General features: G+C 45.1%; 1 protein-coding gene across 5 annotated transcripts; it reads left to right on the forward strand.

The window, feature by feature from the left end:
- The first annotated feature begins 3,926 nt into the window (after positions 1-3,926).
- MCM10 (minichromosome maintenance 10 replication initiation factor) lies at positions 3,927-26,416 on the forward strand. 5 transcript variants are annotated; one of them, XR_008732370.1, is made up of 22 exons: positions 3,927-3,970; positions 5,047-5,099; positions 5,896-6,216; positions 6,997-7,101; positions 7,698-7,831; positions 8,354-8,541; positions 9,339-9,504; positions 10,235-10,402; positions 11,748-11,864; positions 13,232-13,431; positions 14,375-14,475; positions 15,500-15,601; positions 15,709-15,826; positions 16,793-17,021; positions 18,564-18,705; positions 19,390-19,508; positions 20,395-20,508; positions 21,374-21,522; positions 21,742-21,781; positions 22,165-22,279; positions 25,657-25,800; positions 25,960-26,415. XR_008732370.1 is itself a non-coding variant. In XM_055711221.1 (21 exons), exons 2-20 carry the CDS (start codon positions 5,093-5,095, stop codon positions 22,246-22,248), a joined length of 2,604 nt encoding a protein of 867 aa, XP_055567196.1. In that variant the 5' UTR covers positions 3,927-3,970; positions 5,047-5,092; the 3' UTR covers positions 22,249-22,279; positions 25,657-26,416. The 5 variants fall into 5 exon arrangements, 4 of the variants coding, with proteins under 4 accessions (XP_055567196.1, XP_055567194.1, XP_055567195.1 ...); XM_055711221.1 differs by having other exon boundaries at positions 25,657-26,416; XM_055711219.1 differs by lacking the exons at positions 25,657-25,800; positions 25,960-26,415 and having other exon boundaries at positions 22,165-23,624.
- Positions 26,417-27,330: the final 914 nt, after the last annotated feature.

Raw genomic sequence — 27,330 nt, forward strand, 5'->3', positions numbered from 1 at the left:
ATTTCTGAACAGAACGCTGACAGCTGACAGTATTTACTGTGGCCCATTGCAAGAGTTACAGGAAATAGCATTAGATTTAGTAAATCAGGCAAGGGATAAAGGAGGTGGGACAGAATAAGATGAGTTCAGGACTCAACAGTTCTCCATCAATGCGATCTTTTCTTCATTTGAAAAGTACAGCTAGTTCCATACCTGTTACACAGAGAATCACACAGTACAGTTCAGTTAGAAGATGTATTGAAAGGTGTTAAATAGCAGGACAAATTATGACTAAAATTAGCAATGTGTTTAGTCCTAAAAACTGGAGTTTCTTATTTTCTGTGTACACCGGAAAGGGATAGCAGTTGCCACTGCTGAGCTACAAAAAGACAGTCCCTTTCCCACAAGCACTACACCAGGGAGGTAAGTGTTCAAACACGTCCCCTCACACATCTGACATCCTCACTGGGGTGCTGCATATGTGAAAGTCACGTGTGCACCCTCCCTGACATGGCTTAAGAGCTGTGTCATCTGTCCATAAGAAATACGAGATTATGTTCTGTGACCAACAGCAACTGGTGCACGCCCTTTATTGCTGAATTCCTTCATGGAGGGCTTTCACTTCCAGAAACACTGGATTCCAGTTTTGAGAGAGATTAGCTAAAAGCAGCATCCATTTTTGTCGTTGCTTGTCCTCTCTCTGCTGTGCTCACCAGGACCTTTTGAGTAGATCCTAGGTCAGTGCTTTGGTGAGCAGAAAGGGCATGTTCACGCGCCTGGAAGAGGGGTTCTGGTTCCAGCGTAATAGGATACATGGAAAACTCCCCTGGGCCCCCAGCTTCAGCCAAGGTCATGCAGACCATTCTCAAGGAAAAGAAGTGAATCCATGGTACAAAGTCCAAGCATTACTGCTGTCCATCAGGGATGGCAGACAGAGAACAGCACAGCTTCTTAGGTATGGGGGCAGGAATGCCTGCCTTCCAAATGAAGGCAAAGACCAGGTCCTGAGTGGCTGATCAACATGCCTTTGTACTCTGAAGTTCTGAACACAAAGAGGATGGTACAAACTGTGAGAGAGATGCCTGTGCAGTGAAATTTATATGTATAGCCTACATCGTCTTGTGATGTTGGGCTAAGGAGAATGGAACTCTGCAGAAGAAAGCCTTAGGGACGTTGGATTCCACAACTAAATGGGCAGAGTTGCAGCATATTACATTGTACTTGTACGTGACAAATTCTCCTGTCAATCTACTTCTGTAAGTAAGTGCTTCTCCAAATTGCCCTACAGATGAAGAGCCAAAGCACAGGGGAGAATATACACTGAACAGATCAATAGTAGAATCAGAAATAAAAAGTTTTGTGACTCAATATTTTACTCAGTATTGCTTCAAACCTGAAATAGAAACTATTCTGGAGCTGATTAATTCAAAACAAAGGCCTCAATTGTGTAAGGTTTATGTTTCACTCTCAGCAGATGAATAATCGTAAAACATACACAAGAAAAATACCTGTAGATGTTTCTTGGACTGAAGAAAATATTCCTGTAGTGTATTCTTCATGTCATGCTGTCAGTGAATTCTCAGCTACAAATACCAGGAGAAACAATCCCTTCTTTGCCCTTATAATTAAAGTGAGAAGTTGCTTTTATTTTGCTGTTGTTACTGTTGTTCTAATTAATGTCTTCTAGAGTTGGGAATCTTGTTTTCTGTTAGCTATAGCTCATGTCCTCACACAGCTTTGTCCATAATTTCAGGTGGCGCAAGAGCTGACTGAAATCTGTTGGAAAACCTATTCATCAGCTTGGTTGCAACCTTCTTCATCAATTACAAGTACTCCCAGCAGACACAATCTCTTATTGGCTTTTAATTGGTTCCTTGCAACAGCAGGATTTATGGGCTTTTTCCCTGAATTCAATTTTATTATGGGAGCTTTGTGATAGTTATGGATTCCGCAATGATCAAAATCTGATGGAAACACTACTAGGCCAAAATCAAACTAACAGAATGATAATAGAGCTGATTTAATCTGAGGAGCATTAACCTTAATGAAAACACAGAAAATCAATGTGAAAGGCCAAAGGAGCAATTACTTATGCATCCGTCAAGTCAAAATTAATCATTTTAAGAGGTTTCAGGAAGAGAGAGGATCTTAGCACAGGAATACTAACAGGAAGACATGGGCATTAGCTGAAGTAGTTCTTCATAGAAAGATAGCAGGTCTAATAGTACAAATCAGGAGGGACAAGGAACTGCCAAGAATAAAACCACAATACGCTGAAACCTGTTCATGCAACAGGGAGGATTATTTTTCTGTTGTCATCAACTTCAGTTCAGACAGCAGATGAGCTATCACGACAGGTGACCATAGGCAGCAGATGTCCATTAGCACAGGTTTAAGAGTACATCCCCTTTGTTTTCCCTTAGATGAAAGATAAGATAAAATGTATTTGTTTTTTAAAGTGACTAAGTGCTACGTGTCCACAAAATACTACTTGTCCACTATCTCTGTTTTTACCAAAGGACTTTCTTGGTGTAGCAGCAGGTCCCACAATCAATACCCTGACTTGATGCGGAATAGGAGTCAGAAGCATTTCATTTTAGTTCAGGTGTAAAATCCAGACTGGGAAGGAACCAGAACAGTCCTGTGGGGTGAGCTTGAGATTTGTGAGGAGCAAGGTATCTCAGGATTTGCAAACCAAGTCACTGGAGCAGGCAAGCCATCATTACTCTGGTCAGATGGCGAGTAGGGAGCTTTGGTGATGCTTCGTGATTAGCCTGGATAGCACATTGGCAATTAGCAGCCAGAGGGAAGAGAAATATGAAAAACACAGCGTCCTGATGCCTGCCCACAAATTCGCTTCCATGCCAGGATGGGACACAAGGTGTTTCCCTGTTTCCATTGTGGATGAGCAGCAATACAGAGGAGCCCCCTTGGGCCCTCAGTGCCCACACACTCCTTCCCAGCTCCTGTCACTATTCATTGCTCCCCCCTAACAAATTTCCATGGGTGTCATGCAGGCAGATGCATCCAGAATGAGTTAGTCCAGCATGCCTGGGTTAGGCAAGTGGTTTTTGGGAGAAAACCTGAAGAGTCGAGTCGGCTGACAACTATTCAGCAGAGCACTTCAACTGCTCAGTGGAGCGTTTATCTCTGAGTTTTTTTCTGCTGCCTGCTAGAACTTCTTGATTCCTTCAACTACCACAGACTCTCTGTCCTTAATTCATGTTTGCTAAGCTGGTACTGGTACCACTGGAGTTTCACTACCAGAGACATCCTCTCTTCCTTTGTATACCGTCTTGCAGCATGGATGTAGTGGAAGTGCCTTGCGTTCTGAGCTCAAATCCTTCTGTTTTGGGGGCAATTTGGGGGCTCATTTCTGTGTATAATTGATGCAAGGGTAGAAGGACTAGAGCAATGACCTTGTATGTGTCCAGAAATATTATTTTTCAAAGAATCATTTGTACCAAAGAAATGCTGAACAGGACTACAAAATCCTGTCAACCACACGTGAAAATACCTGGGTGAATTTGCCCGCTTGGCACAAGCAGTGAGATTGTCTGGGTTACCCTGAGAGCTGCGGCGCCTGCCGTGGGCCCTCGCCGAGGCCACCGTGACCGGGCACGGGGGGTTCCTCAGGGCTGAGGGAAGCGGGCTGTGAAGCCAAGAGCACGGCGCTGCGCGGGCACAGGCCTCACCGCAGGGCTGCCCCGCAGGGCAGGTGGCGACTCACGCTGGGTAACAATGGCGTCACGTCACCACCCTCACATCGGTGACCGCACTCAACACACCCCCCCACCCTTGCCCTGCCCCCTCCCTGGGCCCAAAGCCCAGCACGCACCCGCGCCCTCCCCACCGCCCCGCCCGCAGCCAACGCCGCCCCTGCTGCCAGGAGTAAAGATGGCGCGGGGCGCGCGCACCCCGGAGCGCATGCGCGGGAGGGGGCGTGGCCGGGTTGGAGTTTTGGCGGGTGTCAGTGAGCGCGCGGCTGGCGGTGAGTGAGGTGCTGTGAGGGGAGAGCCGGGCGGCTTGGGGCTGCGGGGGGACCGGGCCTCAGAAAGCCATCCTCGGCAGGGAGAGGCTGGTGGGAGAGGACATCGGGGTCCGCGGGGAAGCCCTGGAGGGGGTCGAGGTTCCCCTGGGTGGGGGAGTCGGCCGAGCGGGGAGTAGAGCTGCGAGGGGAAGGAGGGTCCCCTGGAGGCGGGGCGGGGTGGGGGGCTCCCGGGCAGCGCTGTGGGAGAATCGGGGATCCCCTGAGGGCAGGCTTGGCGATCGCGCGGGTGCTGGGGTCCGTGGGAAGGGAGGAGGCGGCGAGCCGGGGCTGGCTCCCGAGGGCGGCAGGCGGGGTGACCACCCGCTCGGCAGCAGGGTGGGCCCCGGGGCCGGTGTCCCAGCGGGAGGCGGGAGCCTGGGGCACGGTGGTGGTCACTAGCCACCCCTGCTCGTGTGTGCTCCTGAGTTTTGTTTTGTTCTTTGCTGAAAATAAATATACTGCAGCAAGAGAAAAGAGCTCTATTAAAAGTGGAGTTTATGGGCGAAACGAAAAGGCTCTGCAGCAGAAAGGCCTGTAAGCACAGAGTTTGAGTTTGCGTGCAATCCATCTTCAGTGGATTTCCCTTCTCACCCAAGTCTTCCCTTGGCCTGTGCTGATTATTTTTCATGGACGTGTGTCCATGAAATGGAGGAGCTGTGAGAAATGTAAAACATAACGCTTTAAGGAATAACAATATTTTTAAAATGTCAATAACTAATTAAATGCACGTTGGTTTTATGGTCCAGGACAGGTTATTACTGTGAGACCATGGTAGGTATTTCTTAAAATCTTTGTCTGTTATGGGCTTTTGGTTTTTTAAAGTCATGCTTCTACACTGCAGTGAGTTCAGTATAGGGCAGACTTTAGATGTAGAAAATGTGTGAGGGTTTTAAATTCAGTGGAGTCCTCACTTGCAGCCGTAAATAAAAGCAAGCTTGTGGTTTGCAAATTATCAAATAAGGAGCCTGAACACAGTATTTTTTTGTAGATGAGCTATATCCGCTTTAACAGTATCACTGTTGTTCTCCCCATAACAGAGAATATTTCTTTTTGAGGGGCTCTTGAAGAAATCCCAGTGAAATCATGGACGGTAAGGAGGAAAGTACTCTTTTACTTTAAACAGTAAAGTGTCTTCTGATCGGTTATGTTAGTTAAGAAGTTCAAGTGTTCAGAAAACTTGGTAAGCCTTTTAGGAAAGGAAATTATATCGCACTGACTGCACTTGCAGAGGCCTTTGAGGTTGCCTCTTGCTTTCGTTCTTGTCACCTTTCTGTGAGACTGCTCTGTCCCTTCCCTGGTTTTGTTTTCTTCAGCAGCAAAGGCTAAACAAATTTCTTGATTTGTTCTGAATGTCAGTTCTGCTCTTCTCTGTCCCGTTCCTCTCACTGTACTTGATTTTCTTTTTTCCATATTTGTTCCTTTGTTTTTGTATTTCTTTGTTCACTATGCTCTTCCTTGAGCAAATCATACCTGAGAATACACTTTCTCGACTGCCTTGCATCTTCCTCTTCACCTTCCATTGGGAAAAGCCACGTGGGTGCCTGTAGAGCTGCCTACACCTTTACAGGTCCCCAGGCTTCACTTTGTAACAGCAGCTGTTGTACAAGCAGCTGCATAGGAGGAGGAGCAAGTGTTAAGTAGCCTGGATCACAAGCTGAAAGTGTCTGCAATGATGTTTCCGTCTGACCAGACAGCAGTAAGCTGCTCTATCTTTCTTGAGCCAAAGCTGAAGCAGTTTTTTAAAAATGCCACTTGCTGCTCCAATTTAGTTTCAGTAATTACAGCTAATTACCTTAGCTTGTAATTAGAGTATCTTAGATGTTTTATTCCTTGGCACCTTTCCTCTAACTGAACAGGAATAACGGTGAGTTTGATTTTTGCTTTAGCTGATGATGAGTTGGATCTGTTGGCCTCCCTCCTGGAAGAAAGTGAGACAAATGAGGAGGGGAATCCTCCTGAGGAGGAAGATGCTCCAGAGGGTGATGGGGGAGAACCAGATGAATACAATGAGCTCTTTGATGCAGAAGATGATGCGTCCTACACGGAGGAGGTTGATGCTGAGGATAGCATGATTGATGAGCAGAAGGAGAATCTGGCTACACTGTTTGGTGATGTAGATGACCTGCTGGAAGAGGAGGCAGCAGAGGAAACTGTCCCTACCTCAGCTCCCAGTCAGGCAAAAGAGAAAAGCAACCAAGAACTGCAAGGTTTCTGTAACAGCATCTTTTATGTGTTTTATTGTATATATCTTGTCTCTAGAGAGTTAACAGGCAGCAGGTAAGGCCTGTTGCTTCTCAGTTGAGGGTGGTGCCCAGAGGGGGAATACAGAAAGTCCTTGTGAAAGTTTCCAAGTCCAGTCTTCAGTGCTCTGTAACTTGCCAAACCTATTTTCCCAAAAGGACAGAGGACTTAAGCAAATCAGGAAGACTAAACTAGCTCTGGTGACCAGGATAGGGAAGGCTGCCTATGCACCTGTGCCTTGTCTGATGAAGAGAAATGTTGCTTCATTCTTCAGGGCTGTCATCCTGGCATCTTTCACCACCACAGTAATCCCTTCCCCCTCAGGACTTCCTGGCAGGAGGTTCTGCTTTACCAGTTGGTGTGGAAGCAGAGCTGGCCGCTGAGCTTTCCTGTGTCCAGGCTGCATATTTGGTTATACGGGAAGCACTTCTTTATGCTGGGCTATGCAGTCATCAGCCATTTAAATTCTCCTATGTTCAATAGGAGAGTTCCATGCAATATGGCAAGGAACGTGCTGTGATCAAGTAGAAGACTTACACAAGAGAGGTCAGCTCCAGGCTGTATGGAAAAGTGTCCCTTTACTGTGAACCATGTAGAATCAAGTATATCCGTATTGTAGCTTGAGTCTTTTGTTTTCAAAGTTCCTATGATGTAGTAAAACTGCCACGCTTCCAGGGACCTCATAAATCCCTGTTTGCAGTGGCTTCCCGCTGCCTTCATTATTATCCTTCTCCTTTCTTTCCTAGCTGAGATGAGAAAATTGCAAGAACAGATGAAGAAGTTACAGGAGCAGTTGCAGAAGACTGCTATTGAGCGGCAATCCAGTTCAGGCCATGAGAAGAAAAGCCTTGGTAATGAGACTAATTAAATGCGTTTGATTTGTTGGCCTACCAACATGCAATTTATAGGCAAGACTCCAGATAATCCTGAAGTGGGCACTGAGTAGCAAGGAGGAATTGTGATCTGGTGTATTCCCACACAGGATGTTTCCTGCAGCTACAGACTAAGTTAGTGAGCTGCAGTTTTGGTATCTGCATCATGGATTGATTCTACATGGGGCAGCTTCCATGACTGAAGTCCTCCAGGGTCTTCTGGAAGTGTCCCTTCTTACTGGCAGTGGTTGGTACACCCAGAAAATACAGCTGTTTGTTGCGGTAGCACATTGGGTGTAGCAATGAAACTACAGGTGAAAACTGAAAAGCAGGGGGATGTTCCTATTTTCCACAGCTTTGTGGTTTCAGTGACATTAGAATTTTTAGGTTGTTATGGGGTAGAGTCATTGGGGCTTTTGCAGCTGCTGCATTTCAGATGCTGGCCACTTAGCTGAAGGGTTTCCATGTGGGACCCAGACTTGGACTTGTTATTCAAAGAATTACTTAGTTCAGAGCTATTCTTAGTGTTTGAGTCCAGATCCTGAGATCTCATATTTTTTTGTTTCCTTGGCCAGGTAAATCTCCCTGTCCACCTTTAAAGGAAAGGCATGTTCAGAAGCTGCAAGAGTCACCATGTTTTTCAGCCCAGCTGGGCAATCCTTTACCTCCAGCCAAGCAAGGAACCCAGAAATCAAAAGCATCCTCAGCAGGTACCGTTCTCAGTCTACCTTTCACTGAAACACACTGGGCTTTTGTTGAAAGCCTGTCTAGTGCACTACAGTGGTATAGACACATCCAGGATAGCTTTACACTTGTCAGCACACCGGTAGCAGCCTGGTCACAGTGGAACAGAGCTTATTACAGAGTTAATTATTGTATTCTTTGCAACGGGTACCGTGCTGTGTACTGCTATGGTTAACTTGGACACATGCAGCAGTGTAGCTTGTATCCATGTATTCCTACAGTTTAGCTTGCCTAGAAAATGAGAGCTGCTCTGAGAAGCTCCCCATGAGGTGGAACTCATTGCTAGAGCTACCTGTAACTAATATGAAGCCATCAGTTCCCAGCTGACTGGGAGAGAGTTTTACATCTGTTTTTCTGTGTTTTTTTTTTTTTTTTTTAAATAGTGTGTTATATTAGACTCCTGTCTCTGGTCAGGTATAAATCAGTGTCATTTTTATTAAGAAGTTTTATTTCATTATTAAGATTTTTTTTTTGGGGGGGGGTGGTGGTTCCTGCTAAAGAGAACAAAACTCCTCCTCCACGGCAAGTCCTCAGTTTGGCGTTCCAGCCTCTGAAGTCTGCTGCAGGGAACACACCCAGTAAGGTGACCAGAGAGAAGACTCCTCATGTGCCTACATGCTCCAATGCAGCAGCTCAGCCAGTGTCTGTGGAAACCTTCTCGGGACTGAGATTAAGGTAAGCAGCCCAGCACTGAGCTCCGTCTGGGGACATCACCCTCTAGTAAAGGGAAAGAAAATGCAGTTGGTCCAACATCCTGTGCACCCAAGTGGTGCACAGAGGACAGGATTTCTGATTTGCTGTATATACATCCTTTAACCATGGCAAATTAGTCATTAGGGGATGTAACACAAAGCCACAGAATTGGCTGGTTCATCAGTAGATAGGTAACACTGATTTCTGGCTTAGTATCGTATTTCTTTTACTATTTTCACCTTTGCTCTTTTCTAACAAAAAAAAGCTATCATTTTATTAGCGCTGCCTTCCCTGGGATGTTCTCCATGGTGGAGGAGGGAAGCAGCAAGCATGCACAAAGCCCAGCCGTGCTCCAGTTGAGCAGATTTTGCTCCACACTGGGAAGGCTTGGGAGCCACCTGTGATCCCCATACTCGATGTGGCCACGAGAGGTCTCTGAATCCTCAGTGTCTTTCCTCACCAGAAACCATGCTGGATTTTCAAATGCAGCTCAATCAGTCCTACTCAGTCATTCCTGAAATGAGCGGAGTTTAATGCAGGCTCAGGGCTGAGTTGCAGTGCAACTATTTGGACAAAAAGCACTGTGATCAGTAGCTTTCTGATATTTGTACAGTGTCCTGAACCGAAGAGTTTTGTTTCACGTGACCTCAGGGTGAAATGAGGTACAGAGGCATTTTGCAGCAAGATGTAGTCTCCCCAGGAGAACGCTGGATGGCTTTGATTGCCTTGTCCATTTATGCCAATGGATGTGTTCTTTTACGTGCTTTTGCTTGATCTAGAAATCCCCGGGTGTCTTCGGCTGAAATGGACAGGAAAATGGTTAACCGGAAGCTCATCCGTCTGTCTCAGCTGAAGAGCAAACTTGCTGCAGAAAATCTGGAGGAAATAGACTGGGTAACATTTGGAGTCATAGTGAAGAAGGTCACTCCTCAGAGTGCAAATAACGTAAGTAACTTCATTGTATCCCTTCCTCAGTTCAAGTGGTCTTCTTCCCTGAGAAACTAATGAGATCTTCAACTTAATCGGCCAGCTCCATGTAGTTAATGAAAAGTTACTGTATTAAAGATCTAGGCTCACCTGTTTTCATGGAGTAATGCTGCTTTTACTCCTCAGGGTAAGTCCTTAGCTTATCTGGTACAACTGTCCCAGACAGTAGCATTGGCTAATGTAACCATTATATGTTACTGTTGTATGCTAAATGACAGTGTGGAAAAAAAGGACTCGGGCTCTCAGTCTTTCTAGACAGCCCTCATGTTTTAAATGTGCCACACATTCTGCTGCCATAATTTCCCAAGCGGTTATTCTGTCCTAGATGCTGTACATGTTCTATAGGAAGTCATTGATGAAACAGAGATCTGGATATGCCTCGGGTTTGTTTGTTCAGTGGGGTAGAAACCTCTTCATTCAGCAAGCAAGTGTGCTGTCCAGCTTTAATATCAGGAAGATTGGTGGTAGCAGTATTATTGTGCTATTTTGGCCTTTAAGAATCCCAGAACTGGCTATGTGGTATGGCTGGAGATGCTGTAGCTAACCTGTTCTGAGGTCACAAATTGTGCTTTTCTGCGTCAGGAAGACCCAGGGCTGGGAAATCAGAATAATTCTTTAAAAGCAGCAGCAAGAGGGAATGCAATATCCCTGTACTGACAGCTGAAAGGAAAGCAAATATCTGTTCCAGGGCAGAACCTTCAGTATCTGGCATCTGAATGACCTACGGGATCTCAGTCAATGTGTCTCGCTCTTCTTGTTTGGTGACGTCCACAAAGAGCACTGGAAGACAGACAAAGGCACAGTCATCGGGCTGCTCAATGCTAATCCTATGAAACCTAAAGAAGGCTCCAGTGAGGTGAGAGGATTTTTCACTTGCCCATCAGCTGTAGATAAAAACTTGTATCTGAACTTTTTCATATCCGAGATTTAGCTTTATAGCATGTTAAGTCTGAATTTACAGCAGTGTGCCTAAACAGTTTGAATTGCATTCAGATTATTTGTGTGATGTGTATGTGCTCCTGGCCTTCTGGAAGAATGAACTTCAAGAAGTCCTGTTAAGTATCTAAACCCAGAATTTATTCAAGTGGGTTTTTTAATCTGATTTCAGTAGCAGTTGGCTCTTCCACGGATGTAGGGAATGTGTTCTCATTTCAGTTTATTCAGCTATTTGCAATGCCTATTTCACCCTAGAGGTCTCTCAAAGCTGAAGAAGGTGGGGAAGCTCATTTCTCTTTGCTAATTTAAGCATGAGATGTGATTGCAAAATGTTTTGTGGTTCCAAAATCATGACTGATAAGAAGCAATATTTGATTTGTTAAACAGATGATGTATTATGTATAGATACATAGTACTTCGCTTGTTTAATCAATTATTTATAAAATCAAAACATGATGAATTACTTCTCTGTATGCATCAAAACATTTAAGGTGTCTTCATTTTGCTAATAAATTAATTTTTTGTAATATCTTTTTAATTGCACTGGAATGGAAACTGTTTTTACTGTCTTCTGTCAAGGGGAATTTCAGTCTAGTAGCTGGTGATTTAGTGTTTTGCATTTTAAATTCTCCAAATGAAAAAATTAAGAATCTCATTAATTGTCTATTAAGGTATATAATTGCTTAAATTAACATGAATAAAGATTAGAAGGTCCTGTTGGTGAGTAGAAAGGCATACCAGATTTAATGTAAGGGCTGTATTTAACTGTTAAAAATGGCTGCTCTTAGCTGAAATGTACACATTTGGAACTACATTAAAACTGACTTGTCAAAGTGTTTCTTAGCTACAGACACAATTCCTGGTATCTCTGGATGCATGAAGTAGATGCTGTTCTTGCACAGAGCTCTCGTGCATCTCCTTCCCATTCACTCCCCAGTGTGGTTGTCATGATGGTGTCAGAGCCAAGTAGTTGTACAGGACCATCATCTACAGCACAACTAGGTCTGCTTTTGCTGGTCCTTTGTTTCCTGAGGCTCTAAGCACAGAAATCCAATGTCTTTCATCTCTTTGTGAGAAAGAAATTAACTTTTTTCTTTTTAACTGAACTTTTTCTCAATCTGAACAGGACATGTGGCTCTCTTAAACTGCATTTTAATATTGCTTTGTTAATACCAGAGGTACCAAAGTGGACCAGAGCCAAACCAGTGACATCTAGAGAGAAGCCTGTCCAGTCCACCTCAAGGCATGTTCTGATTTCTTTCTAGCTGTGTTTGTCTGTTGACCATCCCCAGAAGATCCTTCTCATGGGTGAAGCTCTGGACATGGGCACCTGCAAAGCCAGGAAGAAGAATGGTGATCCTTGTGCGCAGATTGTGAACCTGGTCTGTATCTCAGTAGTTAGGCCATCCTTAAGCTGTTGGTAAAACTCTGGTTGCTGATTTTATACTGATGCTCTGACTCTGACGTGTTTCTGGTTCTTGACTTGTAACTAAAGTGGGTGGAGACACTGAGAAATGAAACCCAGAGGAGCTGTTTCTGTGATGGCCCTGTAGGAGCAGCACAGTAGTTCCTGAAATGCTGAGTTGGTGCTGCAGTGAAATGAGGTGGCTTTGACCCATGGTTGCCACTGTCTCCACACATTTTCATTCTCCTTTGCACCAATGCAAGCTTCTCTGCACTGCACTAGAGGTGGTTTTAACCCAATGAGTTCCCTGGTCCAGCATGCCTGTAAGCTGCCAGAATATTTATACCTGAATGTGGGGCCCTGGACATGAGAGGAAAAAGGTGTTGGGATTCTTCTTTTAGGGACCGTACTGGCTTTTACTAGTTTAAAGAACTTGTGGATTATACCACTTCATGGCTATAGTGATGTTGTGATACCGAAAAGGAACCCTAAGTCAGAAGGGTTGTAGTTAGCAGTAGGGTAGCACTTAGAAGGAGCAGAGAAAATGAAGGAAAGAACAACTGGGGAGGAACTCAGTGTGTGGAGTGGGAGGATGACAAATACAGAAGGTACTTGTAGCAAAAGAAGGCTGTGATAGCAGACCCACTGCAGGAGGTGGCTGTGCACAAGATTCTCAATTTCAGTGAGATGTTCCAGTGCCACCTGGAACAAACTGTAGATGGAGCTTGTCTGGCAGAAGAACCTTATGAAGGCTGTCCAATTAGTGACAAAAAATGTTTGATTGTGTGGTAATTGTAGTTATACAAATCTGGGGTAGATGAACATCAATGAGAATGGACAGGGTTTTTTTTAAAAAAAGTTAAACACCCCAAGTGAGCACATTTATGGCACTGCTGTCTCTGACTGGCAGGCTCACTATCTTCAGTTCTAAACTCCCTTGGATTGACAGTGGAAACTGATGAATGAATTAAAAAACGAGTATATGAAATATCTTGCTTTGGTGTTAGGGGTTTTTTGTGTTCATACCAGTAAGAAAATAGTGTACAGTTCAGAGTGAAGAGTAAGAATCTGGGCAAGAGGACCTGGGACATCAGTTGACTTGAGCCAAGGAACAACCTTAAAATTCTTCGATGTACAGGTTTTCCAGTGATTAGCACGGGCAATTTTACTTTTGTTTTTCATTGCTGGAGTGTGGGCAAACGCTTGCTGAGTAGGTCGAATGCTGGAGTACTACAACAGAGATGTTAATTCAGTTTAGCCATAGAAGGATGCATGTGGGTGAGAGGAATGAAGTAAATTGTAATTGCTGGTGTTCTGCAACAGACTTCTCCCATTTCTTTTTAGAATGACTGTGAATATTGTCAGTATCACATACAATCCCAGTACAAGAAACTCAGCTCGAAGCGGGCAGACCTGCAGTCCACCTTCTCTGGTGGCCGCATTCCCAAAAAAGTTGGTCGGAAAAATCCCAGTTTGAAGGAGAAGCTGTGTCAGGATGGGTTTTACTATGGAGGTGTCTCTTCAGCAGCATATGCAGCCTCAATGTAAGATAAACCACTTATTTCCATTGGTTTCAAACAGAACTTCTGATATGCCAGTAAGCCTGAAGCTATCTCTAAGGGTGTCTGTGTAGTCAGAGATCCCTTTGACTTAACTACATTAACTGAATAGGAATAAATGCCCCATGATTGGTATAATCCTCCTGGTCCCATGGGGTAACAGAGCTGCTATTTGGTAGGAAAATTTTAACAATCAGTGCTAAGATGTGGTAAGGGGTGTTTTTACCTCTGAATTAATACTGTGTTGTGAAGCCAGGCAGCATTGCATTTCAGTAAGTGGAATTAATCATGAGATCCCAACCATCTGAGTGTCCGAGATAAGTATTTTTCAGTGCCATTCCCTTACCATATTTTGTTATGGTTCGTTGTGTTTAATCCAAGACTCCGTGTATTCTGTATTTCCTCCTCCTCTTTCTTGACTGAAATAAAATAGTATCGCTGTGTGTTAATGAAGAGATGGTAGTAGTGCACTGTTCATTATTAAGTGACCAGGATCAGTAGATGAGTATGCATCTTATAACTAGCATGGAGGGGCCAGGTCCTCCATCCAAATTCTGAGTAACAGCTGAATCAAGCCCTTTGCTTGCACATGGCTTTCATTCCCTTACAACTGCCCTCTGATAACTGGTGTGACTCCACAGTGACAAAGCATTTCTAGCTTCTTTTTTATCCCTAGAACTGAGAAAAGCTTAGCTATTACTTATGTTTAGTTTTCCATCACTGCATAGGAAATGCATGTCCTAACCTAGAGAGAAATGGGAGAACCTAAACATTGTGCTAGAATTTGGATTTAGATCCACACTGTTCCCAAAGACAGATGAGAGAGGCACCTTTTAGGGTAGCTGGAGTTTTGTTGAATCTAGCATTCTCCTGCCCTTGTTCTAAGCATGGGGAAAACTGATATTCTGGTTTTGTTTCTTCTTTCTAGTGCAGCAGCTGTGGTGCCGAAAAGGAAGATTCAAACCACTCTCGCCAACCTGGTCGTGAGAGGTGTTGATGCAATTGTCCAGGAAACCAGGCAGAAAATTGGTACCTAGTTACCCATACCTTTACCCTTCAGATATTTCCAGCTTGATGTGTAGATGTATCCCAGGACCCTGTTACTCGCTGATTGAATCTGGCAATTGGTTTGCTAAAGAGATAGCCATTTGCAGGTTGCTTTCTCAATTGATCTAAACTCCTCTTCCCTCTTGAGATCGCAGCTGCAAGGCAAATGTGACTAAGCAGCTGTGTGTCTCCATGTGTCTGTTTTTTGATCAATGCTCCTGAATTAAGTCTCCTGTTCTGTCTTTGAACAGTAACAGATCTTTGCCAGATTAATGGGAACTGGAAGTTTTAAGAACTTACTTTATTTTATTGGAATGCATGACTTCTGTCAATCTTGAAAGCGTCTAATAATATTAAGTATAAATCAGTTAGGTCTGTGCTGCAGGGGACCTCCTGAGTACCCAGCTTGTTTCTAGTGCTTTTCTTTTGGGATCTTCAAAGCATGTGCCTTCCATGACTTTTGGGATGTCACCAATAGATCTTTTCTGCCTCCATTTTGTTTCTGTAATGCACTTAATATTATGCCCTCTTTATGCTCGGTGGAAAGCAGATGACAGCTTATTCAAACTATGTGCTCTAGATCTAGATGCCACTTAGATGTCTTATTCACATCCTTCAGTTCCCTCAGTTGCCTCCATTTTGGACAACATAGTGTGTGTCCTTTGTCTAGCTTTTAGCTGCTCTTAATTCTCCAGGGATAAGATTTGGTGGATTCACAGCTTTCAAGCATTCTGAAAATGGGAATGGTGGGAGTACCACAGACAACCAAGACTGATGCGGAGCTGACTGTTGAAATTGCTGAAGGGGTAGGAAAGTCATCGTGATGTGCTCTGTGAGGACAAGGCCTTGGGCACCCAAATATAATATGGAAACTGGCCTTGCTTTGGTGGGGTGCTCACCCAGATGACCTGCAGGGGTTTCTTCCAACCTAGACTACATCTCTAAAACCAGGTCTGCTTTCCTTTCTGGCTCTAAATTTGTTGTATTTCTGCCTCTTGTGCTCCAGGTGCAGCAAACAGACCCATGCAATGTTCTGAGGAGTTCAAGGAACTGCTGGCACAGCCAACTTTTGGAGCACGAAACCTCTGCAAACACTGGACCAGAGCAGGTATTGTCCTTTTGCCTGAAGGAAGACCCATTCCTGAAATCACCCAGCCTTCTTTTCAGCAAACATTAGTGGCTTTTTAATGTGGTGTGGTTTGTTTTTTCTCCTAGGTGCTGAAAAGAAGCAAGGGGCCAGTTTTCAGTCCATCTCTGCTTCAGCACTGCTCAAGCAACAGAAACAGAAATTGCTGGAGGCCAGAAAAAAACGATCTGAAGAGATTCAGAGGCGGTAATACATACATATTTTCACAGGAAGCATTCCGTTATTGTGGCCCTAAGTATAACTGTGGGAGGTGTTTTGCTGTTTTAATAAAAACTTCATTAGATTAGAAATATCCCAATATTTAGTGGAGAACCAAATGGAAATGTTCCAGCACAGTGCTTGGCAACTGGAAGGCATGATGGGAAGAGGCTGATTAGAGTAGGAAACTGGGGTCAGGAGTCCTGGTTGTGTTCATTTTGGCTTGCAGGGGTCTTCTGAACCTCAAGATTTGCACAGTGTTTTGTGCATATATTGTTAACAAGCCTAAGAAGAACCTCAGAAGAGCCACTGTGGTGAGACCAAGATCGATGTAGCCAAGTAGCCTCAAAAGGCTCAACGGGAGCCAAAACAGAACATGAAGGAGAATAAAATGACTAGGCACAATCATGACATATTTCCTCTAAATACTCTTACAGCCTCCAACAGTGTGTATTTCAGGGACTTGCCAAGCTAAAGGTGGTATCTGATAAAATTTCTCTGAAGAGACTTTCCATGACCCCCCCCCCCCACCCCGCCCCATTAACCTGTCCAACCTCCATTGTGACCTGTGTAAACCTAAACATTTATGTGACTATGGTGGCAAAGAGTCCCCCTGCTTAACTGCTTGTCCTGCAAAGAAGCCCATTTTTCCAAGTGCTTTCTGTTCCCACTTCCCAGCTTCATTTGACACTTCTCTTTGACATTAGTTTTCAAGGCAATTGGATGTTCACTCCTTCTGGTGACTTCTTCAAGTCACTCTTGATTTCAGCAACCCAGTGAGTTCCTTATCAGTCTTGTTTTACTCTTGTGGTTCCCTATATTGCTGCATGTTTTTCTAGCAATAAAAGGCCAAATAGTGAAAAATTAGAGTCTGCATCCCTTCCATTCCTATCGGTTTCTTAAACCTTTTTGTCTCTTTGACTTGTGTCCCTATTGCAATTCTTGTCTTACAAGGTTTCTCCAGAACACAAATAAAGCCAGCAGCCCTGCTGTCCTGTCCTCCTCTGGAGAGTCCTCACTCTGTTCCCCAATACCTGGAGCAGAGTTTCCCAAAGCTGGAAAAATGTCAACTCCTCAAAGGCCCAGGCTAGGCACAGGATTCTCAGAAGGAGAAGATATCCTCTTCTTTGACAGGTCTCCACCTCCAACACCAAAGCTAGACAGCTTGGCAGAAGCCAAAAAGGTAACAGCTCTTTGAATCTCTTTAAATATTGGGAAGGGGAGGCTAAGGGAAGTTTGGTTTGCAGTAGTAGAGGAGTCTTTGGTCAGATACAGGCCAGCTCATCTCTGATGTTAGTGAAGTTTCTGATTTGTGGGATCAGACTGGTCTGCATTACAGTACACAAGAAACCTGTGGTTCCTGACAGCTGTTAGTACCAAGGTCTGTGCTACCATCTTACCTGTAGTCAACCTTCAGAGCAGTGGAACAGCTGCTTAAGAGGAGCCTGTGTGGGTGATATTTGGCCACCAGAGCTAGTGTCTCTCATTTGTTCAAAATCCACCTGAATTGGTCAGCAGTGAGTTGTTACAATCTGTCTCGTGTGTGATGCTCATGAACTCGCTCTTGATCCTGTCTGAAGGCAAGCATCACTGAAACCACTGACACAACTGGCAATTTCAGCAAATGCCAATTGGGCATGGACAGGGGACCGAGCATGCTCTTGGGATGGGACTTGGGAAAAGTAGATGGAGAGATAGAGCGTCTCATTTAAGTCATGAACCTAATGCTAAGCTATCTGCTGAAAAAACACTTCCTTGTGCATGTTGGCAGCTTCTCTGAGCAGAGTTGACTGTTCTTTATGACCTGACATAGTCTGTCACCCCTTGGGCAAATTACCTTTGAAGAGCAGTTTGGAGCAGCTGTGTGGCTGGTCTTGTATTCTGTTCTTCATGCAGGTGGGACAGAGCTGCTCTGTGTTTTTGCTCTTGTGTTTTGGGGGTTTGGAACCTCTTAAAGCTTGAGGCTGTGGATAGGTCCTGGACCAGGATGGGAGGTGCTGAAGTGATTTTTACAGAAGGAGGGCAAGGCCTGTTGCTATTGGTTGTTTTACAAGCATGAAAAGCCTGAAGTGCTGGGAAAGGGCAGGGTTTCTGTGCTGTAAATCCCTGAAATGCTAGACTCTGCATGTTTGTTCTTTGGCATTGCTAGTGTAGTGTGGTGTGTTTTCCTTTTGCCATGTAAGGGTAAGCAACAGTGAAGTAGTTTAGCTGGGTTGTGCCATGAGTTTGGATAATTTTGATTTCTAGCCAGAACAGACTGTGTCTTTCCTTGGCACAAACCTGTTCATATGTTTGTCAAAGAAACTTCTCTTTCAGCAAGGAAGATGGTATCTTAGCGTTCTGGGAGTATGGAAAGGAATAGTTGTACACAATTTTGTTAGTTCCTAATTGTTACCAATTTATGTGGAAATAAAGTGATTTGATTCCTCTGAAAAGCTTAATGATTTGTGAAGCAGTTAAAGCACAGCTGCAGAGATATCAGGCCTGGTAACACCCCTGGAGGAGTGATTTTATGGTTTGGGAAGTCACAAGAGGTTGGGTGATGTGGTGAATTAGATGTACAGCAGAGCTGGGAATTTTGTTGGGCCCGTCTTCAGCCAGCTCTGTGCTAAAGCCAATGGATCTTGTCTGCTTCATTTGACAGACTTCCAGTGCTACTTCTGGAAGCAGAACATGGGGGCCAGACTGGTCACCAACACATTCACTGCTTTTTCCTGTTTTCTAGCTGGCTGCGGTACAACGACTACGAGCAAAAGGCCAGATTCTTGCTAAAACTGATCCAAACAGTGTCAAGAGGAAACGAGCTGATGTTGATGATGTCCTAGAAATTGTTGAAAGAGTTGAGAAAAATGTTGCTCAGCCACAAGGTACCAAAGCAGAGAATGGTGTGTGGTGGTAGTTTCTAGAATAGAAAATGTATGCTTATGTTCTGCTGAACAGAGTGCTAGGTGCTGCGTTAAGGGCTTAATTGCTATGCCAAAGGGACGCCAAATTAGGTCTGTTTAGAACTTAGAGATTGTTGCAACAAACCCTTTAACTCTGTGGAGAGAGTGTGAGATGTTACCTTTGATAGCTCCCTGTCCTCATATTTGTTCCCTTTCTTTTGGCACTTGAGCATCTGTGATGCACAACTGACTTAATCAAGGGAAACCAAGAAATAGTCCCACCTGGGAAGGCATCTGAATTTTCTGTGGGAACTTGAGTTTGCCTGCAGGTGATTTACTGTGTGATGGTGGATGAATTGTTTAATTCCCATTAAAGCTTCTCAATAAGTCAAGGGGGCAACACTGATTGCTGCCCTGGAAGTAGCGTGCAGTCCTAGTACAGTGCTTTGAGAGAAGATGCAATGTTATTTTTAAAACGCTTTTGTTTTTCCTGAAGCCATATTTGAACTTGGCTTCATGTTCCTGAACTGTGAAAGGCTGCTATTTGACCTGAACAGCTGCCTGAGAGACCTGACACTTCCAAAATCTACTGCAGTGACCATACTTGGAGATCAAAAACCTTGTTTTGAACTTGGTCTCTGGGACTGAGCCTTTTTGTCTCCCTAGATATGGATGAACTGGAGCCTGCCCAAAAGAAACTGCGTGAGCAGCTGGCCTATCTGGAGTCAGAAGAGTTCAAAAAAATCCTGAATGCCAAGTCCAAGCACACAGATGTCCTGAAAGAGGTATGGCCTCAGTCCAGCCGTGACTGAGGGCTCAGAACTAGGGAGCTGTCTGGACTCCTCATAATGATTTCAGCAAGAAGCAGGCACTCAAAACATGTCATAGGCACCAAATTGTCCTGATGAGTAGAGTTCAGGGGTCTCTTAAGCACACAGGGCACAGTGCCTGCAAGTCAGTGTTATTGCTGTAGCCATGGTTGCCTTTTTGGTTTTTTTTTTTTCTGTGTTTGGAAGAATTTGTGAAGCTCCTGGTTAGTGGTTGATCAAAGAAATGCATCTGCCTTAAAACCCAATTAGCCATGTGCCTATTTTGTCCCTAATTTCTTGACATTTTGGCTGCATAAAGATAGCTGCCACCTTCATCTGGGACTCATGTAAGTCATGGAGCCTGTAAAATGCCAGCAGTTGCCCTGAAGAGTAAAGAGGTTTCATTTCTGCCATCGGGGTCTTTGCTGAGCATGTTCCCAGGGGTAAAGCACCTCCAGTGGCACAGGGCTTTTGTCTTGGACATGTGTTGGTATGAAGTCCTGGTTGTTTTAAGGTCTTTTGAGGAGTAATATTTTGGCTAAGAACCAATTCCATTCATTACATCTGTCTACCTGACCTCTCCCTGCACTGTCCTCGTAGCTATGTGCTGACTTCAGTGGTACATGCTGTTCCATGGGTACATGTCTTCCCACTCACACATCTCAGGGGTGGCTCACTGCAGTGTTGAAGCACAGCATGTGCACTCTGTGGATTTCTGGAAGCAAGAGATGACTGGTGTTTCTCTGGCTCCCAGACCGCAGTCTTCTTCAAGCAGGCCTAGTAGTTATTTGCCCTACAGCCATTCATGGAGTGGCTTCCCCCATACTGGTCTCCCCACAAGTCTTTTTGTGTGCCTGCACAGGCTGAGGCTGAACTGCAGGAACAATACTTCCAGCCACTGGTGAAAAAGGAAGAACTGGAAGAGAAGATGAGGAACATTAAAGCAGTGAAATGTCGAGTTGTGACATGTAAAGTGGTGAGTGAAGGGGAGCCAGGGTAACAGCAGTGAAGGGGAACGTGGGCTGTACAAAATGATGTGGACCATCCTACAGAGTCCTGACTGTCACTGTCTTGGCTGTAGTCCAGTGCAGGGATCAAATGGAGACAGTTGTGTTCTTATGCCTGTTGCTGAGAGCAGCCCATGGACTGAGTAACTGAGACATGAAGACACTGGCAAGGCAAGCTTTAGTGCGGTGCTGAACATCTCAACTTGATATTTATGCCAGTGCGTTCTTTGGGTGTTGGTGTCCTGGAAATACTTAACCAATTTCTTATCTGAAGTTCTTTGTACCAGGACCCTTGGTTCCCCATATTACATGACAAAATAAGTGAAGTGCCTTGAAGTAACACTGGGTGGGATTCCTCTATCTGCTTTTCCATAAATTTTGCCATCAGGAAGAGGAGTGGAGCTTTATTACTATCTCAAATGTACTGAGAGGAAGGGAGGAGTTAGAATCATTTTGGTTGGAGAAGACCCTTAAGTTCAGCAAGTCCAACCATTAACCCAGGACTGCCAAGTTACCTCCTGTTCCCAGGGTTTCGGGCCCCGCTGTGCTTTGCACTTTCCCTTGCTACCTTTCCTGTCTGTTTTGGGGCTGCTCAGAGGGCCCCTGCATGCCCTGTGAGGTGCTGGGAACAGAGCCACAGGGTGGTGGCAAAGTGGGGAGGATGGCATTAGAAGGAGCAGTGATAAAGCCTGGGCCAAGGATCTCATACTGGTGGGCCCTTCAGGATGGGAGCAGACAGATACTTTCCTCTGAATGTTCAGCTGTTTCCAGTCTACAGAACAGGTCTCACACTCTGTTGAAGTGCTCACAGTTCTCTTTCTCCTTCCTGAACAGTGTAATTACACCTATTTCAAGCCTCTGGAGACATGTGTGCAGGATAACCATGACTACCACTGGCATGATGCCATCAAGCGATTTTTCAAGTGTCCTTGTGGAAACAGAGCTATTTCCCTTGACAAGCTCCCGAAAAAGCCCTGCTTTAGGTAAGGAATGAGCCTTGTGAAATAGCGACTGGAGTGTTTGTACTGTCCATTCACAAGTAGCATGTTGGGAGTCACGTAACCATGTCCTGGAACGGGAATGGGAATGTCAGCCTTTGCGTTAAGCAGTGTGGGAATGGTGCGGGGCTAGTTTTGTACCCCCTCATTCTGTGCAGCAAGCACACACCACAGTGATCCTCACTTGCCATCTCCATCTTTCAGCTGTGGCCTCTTCAAATGGGAGAGAGACGGGATGCTAAAGGTAAGTGTGAGCCAGCATTTTCTGCATGCCTCAGCACTCTGGCTGCTTCTCTTGGTACTTCTGTCCCATGCTTTCCCTCAGTGCCCTTATGAGCTCCCAGCAAAACCAAGCAGCTTTGCATTTTGTCAGGTACATACAGGTGCCTGCAGGCTGTGTTTTAATGGACCTTCTCTTCTCGCTTTCTGTTCTTGAAGTTTTGTTTTATTTAACTGTGGGAAATTTGCTTTTGACCAAAGTTGCAAGAATTCAGAATGTCAAGGTTCCTTGACTATCTGTCAGTATTTGACTGGATAATTTAGCCCTACCACAGCTTCTGACAAAGAAGTGTTTGGGAGACATCTCGCCACACATGTAACTTCTTTTCTCCCTGTTTGTGTTTCTAGGAGAAAAAAGGTCCGAAGATTGGTGGAGAAACACTTTTGCCAAGAGGGGAAGAACAACCAAAATTTCTCAATAGTCTTAAGTGACCTGGAGTTGATTCCACATACACATCCCAATGTAAAGATGGATTTCTGTGTTTAAACCACACATTTCTTCACTGGAATGTCCAGTTTCTGGTTTTAAGGATGAATGAGCAGGGGGAATCAATTCCTGATGAGGACATACAAACTCTCCACCAGGCCACTGACCACTGCACAGACATTCAGCTTTGATTTTTTTAAAAGTGACTGAATAAGGCTGCATGTGAAATACACATTCATGCCTGTTCTTTCTTACTGACAACTTTGTCTCTTTTCCAAGTTAAATCTTTGTACCAAGAAATACCGAGGGATCCCACAATTTATGTTGAATGGCTGGTGTAGAGTGACTTCACCAGAGTTTTAAGTGACAGATCATTGTGAACTAGGAGGACTGTAGATTCTATAAGCACTTGTGAAATTAATACCATGGTACATAAATGCCAGCCTGTCAACAGTTTTTCTGCTGTGGGCCAAAAAGGTGTGCAAGAAGGTTGTAGGCATAGAGCAGTCTTCGTTGACTCCAAAATTACTCACTCTGAACCCTTAAGAACAGATGTCAAACAGTTCCTGTGTGGTCTCCCTGGCTTATGTGTTAAAAAGCCCTTTGGTACTGCAAGCCAGAATTGTTTACACTGTAGATTACCAGGTGTTGTTTTGAAAGCCCTTTCCCTAGCACACAGCCCCTACCGGGTTCCCAGCACCATCCACACTACAGCAACTTTACAGCTGCAAACCTGCAGCTCCCACTTTGAAAAGCATTTTAATGAATTTAGCACCATTTTTAATTTTACCCAGTTTAAATTTTTCCAAAATTTTTGTCAGTCATCCCCATGTCAATCGTGGTTGCTGGCACAGCTCCCTGGAGGACAGTAGCTATCTCAGACCAAACAGGATGAGATCTCCATGGGGTGGCTCCTGAGAAGGGTTGTCTTCATTCAGGTGTTTTTCTTAAAGCACATCTCTAGGGATGTCTGTGGCATTTGGCCAGCATTTCCTGGACCTGATCCTTCTGCTGCCCCTAGCTTATGTGGATCACAGGGTATTCTTAGCACCTAAAACCACTAGTACCTCAGTGATTTGGTGAAACAGCCACCAACAATCATGTGTCCCAGTGGCTTTGTCAATACTGCTTGTGTTTGCTTGCACAGGGGCTGGAAGAGAAGCAGCTGGACAGATTGACCTCAGTATTCTGCAGCCTTAATCTACTGGTGCTTTTGCTGGGCAGCTTTGCTTGGCATGTTGCATTCGTTTCAGTCTCCTGTTGATACTATTTGATGAGTGTGGTGTCACTGGTAGGTGACTAAACACTTAACCCTTCACATTGCTTGGCAATGTCTCCTGATGATTCCTCATTCAGAATAAATACAGTGCCAAATAAAGCACTCCCTGGGTTTGTATGGTATCATATCATTTCTCTGAGGAAAAGGATGAGCTGCTGCCTCAACATTTAACATTTTCATTTGCCTGAGAGCTCTGTGCTAAATCACCAAAAGGAATCGGTTTGTGGTCTGCAACTCTGGCTGCCATGTAGTTTTTTCATTTAGACCAACCAGAGTTTCTCACCTGGGGTTCACAAAACCAGCATGAAATTCCACATTGATATCAGCCTTCAGCCAGCATGTTGAAAGCTTCAGGCTTTTTCCAGTTCCTCTCTCTCTCTCTGGCCAGCAGAGACAAGATTTCTGCAAAAATTTCTGTCAGAGGTGGGGTAACACTTATCTTCATAAATGCCCCCTGGACTGTGATACGTTAAAAAAGGTATGTGCCTCCTTGGGCAGTACTCTCGGTTCACCCTTGTGTGCAAGAACAGGGTCAAGAAGCCAAGGCCTATTGCTTGAACCCCAGCAGTAAACGGAGTGAGGGAGATTGATATATTAGATTTTACGTGCCTCAGTCTATTTTTGGAGATACTTTCGCTGTGCCAGAGATTGCTGCAGCCCAGGAGAAGCAGGCAGGAGGGGAGCTAACTGCTGGGGCATGCTGCCACGTGAACGCACAGCCCCAGCACTGCCAGAGCTGCCTGTGGGGCCTGCAGTCTGTACCAATACGTTTCCACTGACAAGCAAGAGCTGTGTCAAGAGATCCACAGGAGGCAGCTTAGGCGTGACCTGACAAGCCCAGCGGTCTACCTTGTCACTGAATCTGTCCCAATTTTGGGAACATGCTATAAAGGCTGCCGACCTTGCAGTGAAGCCCAGCTGCGTGCCAGGCTGTGTTAGCAAGAGAGCAGCCAGCAGGTCGAGCAACGTGAGTCGTTAAACTGGATTAACATTACAGAAACCTCAGCCACTGCAGTTAGCATCACTGGTGAATCAAGACAGCAGTGGTGCTGGAACTGCTGTGTCCCCTAAATCATTAAGCAAAATCACACTGAAAATATAATGCTGAATGTGCAGTCTCAGAGCCATTATTAAGATCTGCAGAGTAGTAAGCTGATAAATCAGCCCTTTCCCCAGCCAGGAAACATTCTCCTGTCTTCAAGGTTGTTATTCCAGCTACAAAGTTCCATGTGTATATATGAAACGGGCAGGAAGATGCCCAACTTCTCTCATAATAACCTAGCAAGCTGGACTCACCCAGCCATTTCACATAGTTTTATTTTTCCCAGCCTACTTGCTGCCTGGCCTTTCCCTTCCAAAATTGAGTAAAAGTGGGACAAGAGTGCAGGCAAAGCTTTTTTTCTTTAATTCTCATTTCCCGTGCAAAGCTGTGGTGCAGATCCTGTTTCATTTTGCCCTGAAAACAGTCCAGTGATGCCCACATGGGAGAGCCTCAAGGTGCAGCTGGAGTCCTTCCCTGCTGGCTGAAGAAACAGCCTGGGTAGTTAGTGCTTTTTTCTATTTACATGACTAACAGTGACTCAAAAATGGCAAAATAACCTTTGTTCATGGTTTCTTAGACAAAACCTCAAAACTTGACTTCTAGAATGATGGGCAAATGCAGAGGGAAGGGAAATCCCTAGTGTCTCTGGGGACGTGGCTTTTCCAGGACAATTATCACTATTAACTTCGCACCTTGCTGTTAGATTTCTTCCAGACTTTCCTCCCTGCCCTGGTGTTTGCTAATGCCTTTTGTCGCCTGCCTGACAGCTCTTGGCACAGGCTGCCAGACTTGCTGCTGTATCAACATGTTGCACGGCTTCCTCTCCAGCACAGCTGCTTATATTTTTCTGTTCTGTCTTCATAGACTTAGAGCCAAGAAAGGAGCAGCTCTGGTTTTGGGGTACCCACGCTGCTTCCATGGACAAGGAGCAGGGGAGTACTCAGAGCAAGGAGAGCGGGATATTTTGCATAGGAAAAAATATCTTCAAATAACTTCACTTACGATTCGCAGGATGCTGGGGAACATTGTCAAATTGGAAAAAAAACCCCAACATCTTTGTTGTAACAAGCCATTTCATCTCTCTCCTCCTAGTACCCTGCACTCTTCAGGAGAAACTCCTTCACAAACCTGCAAAGGAGCCAGGAAATCCAGACTGCCCCGTACAACCTCCTCACCCTAGCCACCCAAGAAAAAGATGTCAACCTGGGAAAGTCAAACTCTCAAATAACGCAGCAAGTAAGCTTCCTTGTGTGCTTGCAGTTTGAGGCAAAACGCCAAGTTCAAATGCTGCTTTTCCTTCTGGCTTATTTCAGAGCTGCAAATTCACAGGTGTAAGAGCAAAGGTCTTGTACAGGCAATTATGAATGTGGATTTTTCTCTGTTACCACCTTTCAGATGGTGAGAGAGGAGGCTGGGGATACCAAATACAGCACTGTTTGCTTTCTTACATCAAGCATCCAAGAAAGATCTCCAGGATCCTCTGTGCCCCGTTTCAGGCTCTGGAAGAAGATCATGACTTGTGCTGTCCAGGTCACAACATGGCTGAAGTGGAGACCACTGTTTCTTTCCACTCACCCCTCTCCTCCCTCTCCACTCCAGCCCCAGCCCCGAAAGGATACAGGAGCAGGGGCTGCACCCAGACATGGGTATAAGTGCTATAGAATGGTGTCCAGCCAAGTGGTTGGCTTTGGCTTTTCCATGATGACTTCGACAATGAGGAGACATTGCTAGGACCCCAGGTCACTGCCCAGCACTTACAAGATGTGCACAACACCAGGGGCAGAGCTCAACCACAGCATGGGCAGCATCAAGATGCCAGTCTCTGGGTGCTGTTTCCTCATCTTCACCTCCCCTGCACAGAAGGGGAGGTGAAGATGACCTCCCTTCTCAAGAAGCTGTGGATCTCACCACCCTGGCTGGGAAAAGGGCAGGAGTGAAGGAACAGGAAGGTTTGGGAAGAAGAGGGCTTGTTGTTCAAGGTTGGGAAGTAGGTGGGAAAAGTTCAAGCACGCTTCTACACACTCCCTTTCTTGTACCCTGCTCATTCACAGCTTCCAGCAGCTGCCTTGATGGCTGTGAGGACATAGCCAACAAGCATGCAGAACCTGCCATGCTCAGTCATGTACCACATCTGTGCTGGCATGGGTGGTTTGCTAAGTTAAATAGCGTCATGGCTCCCATCCTCTGACAGTGTCCGGCTGGGAAAGAAAAAGCCTGGAGGGGAAATCCTGGAGCACGGAGAGAAGGAAAAGTGGAGAAGTGAAGCCAGCTTAGAAATAAGGAGCTGCAGAGGTTGCAAAGGCCTTGTATTCCTCTCAAGTTGGGACATATTTAAAAATTATACCTTCAGCGTACACTGTCCTTAGCAGTGCACTGAGTACTCTCATCTGCCTACATTAACTCTGTGAATGATATCTGAGAGAAGATAAATACAACTCAATCTCTGAGAGAAGAGATTGAATAATGATCCATAACAAACCTGTAGCACAGTTCAGAAGATGATTTTGGACATCCTTGCACATGTCCTCTGTTGTCCCTGTGCCACAGAGCCTCACCACCTTGCGAAGCGGACTTCAGCCCTGCCACGTCACAGTTCAGATGAGCTTGTGCCATCAGTGTGAAGCCAGTTCATCCTCACTTTTACCTCAAGCTCTGTGCTGTGAAGCAGACACTGCTGAAAGGTGGGGTTTGTCTTGCTGGAGCTTGCTATCCTTCATCCTGCCCCTCGGCCTGGGCCAGCTTCACAGCCAGCGGGTCGAGGCCCTG

The sequence above is a fragment of the Falco cherrug genome, chromosome 5 (genome assembly GCF_023634085.1).
Source record: "Falco cherrug isolate bFalChe1 chromosome 5, bFalChe1.pri, whole genome shotgun sequence".
Classification (NCBI taxonomy): domain Eukaryota; kingdom Metazoa; phylum Chordata; class Aves; order Falconiformes; family Falconidae; genus Falco; species Falco cherrug.

What these genes read in the sequence shown, in the direction of transcription:
- MCM10 (XM_055711221.1), top strand. An exon ending in AATCAAAAGCATCCTCAGCA is followed by an intron (nt 7,832 to 8,353) that starts GGTACCGTTCTC and finishes GGGGGGGTGGTG; the next exon opens with GTTCCTGCTAAAGAGAACAA. An exon ending in TTCTCGGGACTGAGATTAAG is followed by an intron (nt 8,542 to 9,338) that starts GTAAGCAGCCCA and finishes TGCTTGATCTAG; the next exon opens with AAATCCCCGGGTGTCTTCGG.